Source organism: Mizuhopecten yessoensis, unplaced genomic scaffold (assembly GCF_002113885.1).
Source record: "Mizuhopecten yessoensis strain PY_sf001 unplaced genomic scaffold, ASM211388v2 scaffold2213, whole genome shotgun sequence".
Lineage (NCBI taxonomy): Eukaryota > Metazoa > Mollusca > Bivalvia > Pectinida > Pectinidae > Mizuhopecten > Mizuhopecten yessoensis.
Window position 1 is genome coordinate 497,121 of NW_018404434.1, and position 7,800 is coordinate 504,920.

Below are 7,800 nucleotides of genomic sequence, written 5' to 3' on the forward strand. Positions count from 1 at the left end.
TCAATCTGTCAAATAGATAACACTTGAACATGTTATTATATACTATGTAACGAATATTGTGTACAATAAATAAAAAGTAATTAACTATGTTACAATATACGTTAACATATATTTATGACGCCACTCAATTTAGAAAGTTTATGATGTAATACTAAACTTAATTTGTTCCACATGCTACATAGGTGTCCTCACTCCCAATTCGTTGGGTATTTGTTACCCACTATTCTATATAGTGGATAACGCCCTGAATGTTGTTTAATTGGTCAATGTAATAATTATGACGTCAAGTAACCATGTTTTGCGACGTCATCTTCCATTGTGAAATCATTGTAAATGACAATTATTTCCCCGATTGGAAACAGGAAAAATGCATTCCAAAGAGAAGTAGATAGCTTTCTCGATATAATATCAGGTCGTAATTGGGTGAAAAAAAGGTCCCAAAACTCGTGTTGATCTAACTCTCCTTATTTCATTTTCAACTTGTATATGACACTCAGTAAACCTCGTGTATGTAAACAGCTTGAACATGAATTAACTTGAGTTAGATAAACGTGATAACAACCCATCACTCGTTGGGCATTCTCTATGTAACTATCTTGTGTATTTTGTCATTTTGTCTATTCTCTTCAACATTGTTGCGGTATCGACCACTGTATTTAAATGTTGTTTGTAACTGATAAGATGGAAAGCTTCAAATCAATTATAATTAATTAATAATTATTAATTCTAATTTTAATTTTGAATTAATTAACCATATCACGACAGATTGTAGGTATAAGCTACCTAATATAAAGAGAAATACGAAAAAAAAATATCGTATTGTTAATTATGGAAACTATTTGGGAGAACGATCAGTTATACGATAATTACATGCGGGACTCGCCTCCTCGATTACGCTTATGACATTTGATGGCAGACATGTGGAGAGGGTTTTAAATATAATAAGACATATGTGACTTGACGCTATCCCGATACCTCCCTTTGAATATTACCCTGACTTCAAATATGGTCAAAGTAACCGTTACGCTGCCGCGCGATCAATGTGTTCTACTTGTATCATCCATTGAGTTTGTTTTATTCCAAGGATGCAGAGAACACAAGAGAGTGTAACCTCTTGACTGATGCATATTTTAATTTGCGAAATCAATGTACAGGTATTTTAATTTGAGAAATCAATGTACAAGTGTAAGTGTTGCCATGTGTCCATTGCCATTGTCCGCTGCCCGCTACCTCTATCTGACCTAGTTAACCACCTAAGGGATTATTTCTGGGTCCGGTTGGCTTCATATCTGAGGCGGCTGCAAGAGGAAAAAGATGTAACACTCAAAACAATTAGATAACAACAGAATGGACAGAGAATGGGTCAAATGTTCAAATTCATTGTTTGAAACCAACTTAAAAACAGTTTGGGTAATAATTCAGATATTTCCCTTCAAGTGATCTTCTTAAATCCCAGAATGTATCCATTAATTCTTATTTGGTAATAATCATTTGATAACAATTGTATTAATTGTTGTAATAATTGTATTGCTAATCAAATTGATTTTATAAATTTTATTAATGATGAATATTATAAATTATCATAAATTAAAAAATCTTAATAGTTGAAACAATAGTTAGAATATTTGAAAAATAATTATAATCATTATTGTAATAAATCATTCTATATTTTTTGTAATAATGATTTTAATAAAAACTGTATCAATGCAATTAGTTATAAACAACTTAGCTCATTGATACACAGGACATTATTTTTTCTTCGCATCAGTGCGTCCTACAAAATATCGTATTTTCAGCTTTTGGGTTGCGAGTGATTTTGGTCATCACTGATAAAAAAAAAACTGCTACTTCTTTTTATAGAATCTTTTTGAGCAATGTTGTGTTTTCATACAGTGAGTGCTCCTGGTTGAAAACTGTGTTTCGGCATGTTGTGTTTCAAACAGCATACAATATACAACGTTTCAAGACCGACTGATCCCTTTGTCAAGCAATGACCTACTGGTCCCTTTGTCAAGCATTGACCGACTGGTCCCTTTGCCAAGCAATGACCCACTGGTCCCTTTGTCAAGCAATGACCTACTGGTCCCCTTGTCAAGCAATGCCCTACTGGTCCCTTTGTCATTCAATGACCGAATTGGTCCCTTTGTCAAGCAATGACCGACTGATCCCTTTGTCAAGCAATGCCCTACTGGCCCCTTTGTCATTCAATGACCGAATTGGTCCCTTTGTCAGGCAATTACCGAATTTGTCCCTTGTCAAGCAATGGCCGAATTGGTCCCTTTGTCAAGCAAGGACCTACTGGTCCCTTTGTAAAGCAATGCCCGACTGGTCCCTTTGTAAAGCAATGACCTACTGGTCCCTTAGTCAAGCAATGCCCTACCGGTCCCTTTGGCATTCAATGACCGAATTGGTCCCTTGTCAAGCAATGACCTACTGATCCCTTTGTCAAGCAATGACCGAATTGGTCATTTTGTTAAGCAATGACCGAATTGGTCCCTTGTCAAGCAATGACCTACTGGTCCATTTGTCAAGCAATGACCGAATTGGTCCCTTTGTCAGGCAATGACCGAATTGGTCCCTTGTCAAGCAATGACCGAATTGGTCCCTTTGTCAAGCAATGACCGACTGGCCCCTTTGTCAAGCAATGACCGACTGATCCCTTTGTCAAGCAATGACCTACTGGTCCCTTTGTCAAGCAATGACCGACTGGTCCATTTGTCAAGCAATGACCGACTGGTCCCTTTGTCAAGCAATGACCGACTGATGCCTTTGTCAAGCAATGACCTACTTGTCCCTTTGTCAAACAATGACCGACTGATCCCTTTGTCAAGCAATGACCTACTGGTCCCTTTGTCAAGCAATGACCGACTGGTCCCTTTGTCAAGCAATTACCGACTGATCCCTTTGTCAAGCAATGACCCACTGGTCCCTTTGTCAAGCAATGACCGGCTGGGCCATTTGTCAAGCAATGACCGACTGGTCCATTCGTCAAGCAATGACCGACTGGTCCCTTTGCCAAGCAATGACCGACTGGTCCCTTTGTCAAGCAATGACCGGCTGGGCCATTTGTCAAGCAATGACCGACTGGGCCCTTTGTCAAGCAATGACCGACTGGTCCTTTTGTCAAGCAATGACCGGCTGGTCCATTTGGCAAGCAATGACCGACTGGTCCCTTTGTCAAGCAATGACCGACTGGTCACTACGCCACGCTAGGACTCTCACTCAATCATGCCTTGAAAAAGAGACCAGTTAATCTTGAAACGTTCCGACACGTTTAATACGTACATTGTTTGTGTAGAAAGTAAAACTTTGATATCACATATTTCCAAATTGATTAATCTTATTGAAGATACGTGATATTCACGTCATTCGGAAATAAAAATATTTCAAGGAATTTTATTTTAATTTGAACTGCTAGAACTAGAGGGACCAATTAAGAAAGTGGTAACACAACAGGTTGGGTGGGATGGGATAGGCTGAGTTACGTACGTGTGATGATTATGCAGTTATACAAAATAAACATCCCTCCAATCTGAGCGCATGTGTAGGGCGTGACACCATTGATCCTGTAACCCTGCAGAGAGTCCATTAAGTCTACGTGATCAAGGGCATGGTCCTGTTTAGGAGTTGCCATGGTGACCGGACTTCTCTGTGTGGTCTCCTTAATGCTCGCTCCTGCAAAGATGAGACTGTATGTTTAAACATCGATGCAAAACAAAAGCTATCCTGAATTATATACTGTATACCATGAAAATTTCACCCAGTCAAATATTCGCCCTTTGTTGATAAAATCCATGTTCGCCTAATGTTAATTTCGCCCTTCACATATACATACTATAAGTGGAATAATATCCGCTGTCATGACAAATTCGCCCTAATTTTGGAGGGCGACAAGGCGAAAGTTAAAATGCAGCGAAAATTCTGCGGTACACAATAATTACATTTTTTGACATGTTATATTTGTATTCACAAGAAAAGATAGTTTTTTTAATTTTAAGGAGGAACATTTGTAAAACGTAGTAATAAAACAAACTGATGTATATCATGTATATCTTCACTAATGACGTATTTTAACAGTCTTAACAGTGCATTTGATTACAATATATTGAAGTATGGTTTTTTTCAAAGAGTCGTTTTTTTATTCATTTATTCAGATTTTCCCTGGAATCAGCTTTCCGTTTAGGGCGTTGTCTTCACGTAAGCATGTTTCAATTCATGATGAATTGGCGTGATTTTAAATTTTAGAATATTTTGTCAAACTATGACAGATTGAAGAAGTGAATAGAAAACGACGCTATAAATGCATTTCATCCCATTTTAATACAAACCTATATGTTTTGAGTGTTATGATATGCAAAAAACGTCAAATGAAACAATTGCAGATCAACATAATAAATTAATAAATATTTAGATAATGAGCCTGTATACAAAATTCGTATCATGGTTTGGTATGCCATTAGTGGTCCACTAGCGTTTTTCCTACGTTGACTATTTAAAATACATATTTTGATTTTTTAAATTTCGTATGATTACTTTTTAGCATTTTGATTGAACGATTTGAATATTACAAAATCTAAACCTGTTACTGAAAAGAGAGGATTATAGATCGAGACAGAATGTGTTTTTAACTCGTATCCTTAATCCTAACTTTTATTTTAGAATAGCTTAGCTAATTTATGTTGGAATAAAATATACCTATCCAACCGCAGACTAAAGCTTTATTCAGTTTTGCCTGTTCCATTTTCTTAACAATATTAACATATAAACAAATGTAGAGAATACAAGACGTACATGTAGCAAAGGCAAGGGAAATACCATTTTTTATGTTTTCGTATTCCGTAGTTATATAATAATGGATGGTGTGAAAGAGATATATCACCTGCCGTAGGCCTCCGTTTTGCATAATTTGCTAAAAACATCTTCTCCGTCAAACGCATGATAGAAATAATGGTGGAACGATACACACTAAAACAACAATATCGAAATGATGTCATAAAATACTGCATATACTTAAATGTCTTATGTCTTACTACCGTTTTCCTGTCGACACCAGTAATTCCAAGAAATTCTTCTGTCATTTTTGTACAAAATGTTTATTCAAACGAAGTAAATATACATGGGTTTTTTTCATTGTTTGAAACAACGTTTTGTTCAATGTACGTATTTAAACTAATTGCTTGCTAAAAGGACTAGCCACGGATAATAATTTGTGAACCGCTTTGAGACGACCTACGAACTAGGTTGTGATAAAGCGGTATATAAAAATCTCCAATTATTATTATCATTATGGAGCTTTAGTTGGATGGATATGAAAAAAACGTGTACCACATCATCTTCACACAAGACCAAACACTCAAAGCTTAGGCCAAAACGAAAAAAAAAGTCAACAACAGAAACTAAGGAGTTACCAACACATTAGGAACCTCTCCTCCCGCCTCCCGTATAGTCGTAAAAACGATATTCCTGGATATTTTCGATATTGAAGTGTCTGTGTCGTCAGTGCAAACGGGATTCCTGGAACAGCCTAACGTCACCAAAATGCATGCTTCTGGCGGTTGACTCATGTTAATGGAGGCGGGAGGATAAACTTCAACATGACGCTGATCCAATTGCGTCCATAGCCCCATGGACGCAATATTTTATGGTAATGATTATAGAGGATCTTGCATTGGAAATCTAAATATATGTTGTAATAAACATGTTTACTTCGTTTGGTTCAACTTACTTTTAATGCTTATGATGCGGTTCCTTAATACGTCTTTCTAGTGATTAACTTTACACCGTGAAAAGCCAGATATACCGCTGCGAGTTGTCCTTTGTTTTTCGTGTGACTATCAAATGTGAAGCCATCGATCCTGTTACATGATCTGTATCAGTTAGTCCAAACAGTCAACACGTGGCCAAACATTGTTACATTACGACACCAAGTCCCTAATATCATCATAATCCTCACCATGATCGCAAAATACCACGCTTATCCCTGCTGGCATTGACCGTACAATGTATCACAATATCATGTTTAGTGCCTAGTGGCGAACCGAACGCATAGCACTTTCCTCATTCCAATAATTTCACTTTTCAACACAGTAAATTCAAATTATGAAAATTCCCTAATAGTTTCCGATTAACGTTCATATTGCGCGGTAGGATATTGTGAAAAATATGTTTGGACGAAATATGTAAAACTTAATTGATTTCACAACAATTATGACACAAGTTATATCAACTTATGTCGATCACTCTTGTTGGCCCGGAAAACAGCGCGCGGGGGGTCTTAATGTGGTAGGAAACCCGAGTACCCGAGAAAGCCCACATGGTTAGGTAGATGACCCCATACCTTATCACGTTCGGTCGGGGAATTGAATCAACGCCGCCTTTGTGAAAGCAAGTGCGTTATCCATCGCACCACCCGAGCTCCCGTATGTATTTGAAGGTTGATTCAGAATAATTGAATCTTCCCCTTAATAGCAAAAATAAATAAAGAATTTCAATGATTTGGAAGAATTTTGCGAGGACAAAATGTCGTGCTCAATCAGTCGTAAAATTGTCTTCTTTTGCTATTTGTGTAACCTTGTCACGCATCAAATGTTACGCCAGGATTTCTCACCTGTAGCACGATTTCTCACCCAGGTTAGATATCGCGCTAAAACTACTGCGTTCGCAACACGATATTTCTCCCCTGTGCGATTTCCTTTCAGAGTGTGAAGTCGTGTAATGAGTTTGCCGTTTGGCCGTTGTTATGTAATTGCTTTAAAGTCGATTTATGACGATTGTTATATTCCATCTTTGCGTATTGCAGAGTTATCTTCTCTTGAGAGCAGGTATTGATTGTTACGTCATTTGTTTGTGATAGTAACGTCATCATTTTTTGAGAAAACGACGTAATTTTCCCACACAAACCAATGACGTAACAATCAATACCTGCTCTCAAGAGAAGATAACTCTGCAATACGCAAAGACGGAATAATTATAGCAAAGTTGTGTACATGATACATTGCATTTGTACAAAGACATTTCAATAACCAAGGGAGAGAACCGGACCTAGAACGCATATACCCTATACTATATTGATCGTAGTGCTTAAGTTCTGTTGTTAAAAAAAGGGCTAAACTAGTCTAATAGAGATTTTTTTTTAGGGAAAACCCTCTCCGCCGCTTTAGACGCTTACCGCTTGTTTGTACTATATATATACATGTGTCGAACATTGTATTTCTGATCTTACGTCATACCTCTACAACCATACAATGATATAATAGGCTACCTGCCATTAAGTGAGTCAAAACATTCTAATTCTATATTTACTTATTAAATATCAACGGTTGCGCAGTAAATAACCTCCCTGCTTTATAATCATATGTTTGTGGTTCAAAATGCGGAACAATTTTTGCGAAAAGGGAATATACATATGTATAGTGATTATGTTTCCTTTGTTTTTAACTCTTTCTTATATCGAATGAATCAGCCAATTCATCTCAGAAAAATTGCCAAACATCATGGTACACTATAAAAACCTATATTTTCGCTGTAAATAATTTTCCGCTAATTGGCATGTTTAAAAGATGTTCAATTTCGTGAGGTATATTTTACGGGTATTTCATGTCTATGAAGGCCTATGCGTAGTGTAAAGACGGATTTATCTGCTATCAATTTCAAAATTGTTACCTCAGGAATCATAAACGCGAAAACCATTACATTATCATTGAAGGGAACTGTGTTGCATCTGTGCAGCCGTTGGTTGTATAGGTCTATTGCAAGAAATGATTAAAGGTTAAAAGAGCGAAAACAGACTACCGACCCCCC

General features: G+C 37.0%; 1 protein-coding gene across 1 annotated transcript in view; it reads right to left on the reverse strand.

The window, feature by feature from the left end:
- Positions 1-1,119: 1,119 nt before the first annotated feature.
- Positions 1,120-7,800, reverse strand: part of LOC110445335 — a 7,180-nt gene continuing 499 nt past the window's right edge. Inside the window, exons 2-3 of the mRNA XM_021489891.1 lie at positions 3,490-3,675; positions 1,120-1,298 (exon numbers count right to left, since the gene is read on the reverse strand). Of these exons, the coding sequence (XP_021345566.1) occupies positions 1,246-1,298; positions 3,490-3,675 (239 nt within the window). The 3' untranslated portion in view covers positions 1,120-1,245. The remainder of the gene's footprint in view (positions 1,299-3,489; positions 3,676-7,800) is intronic.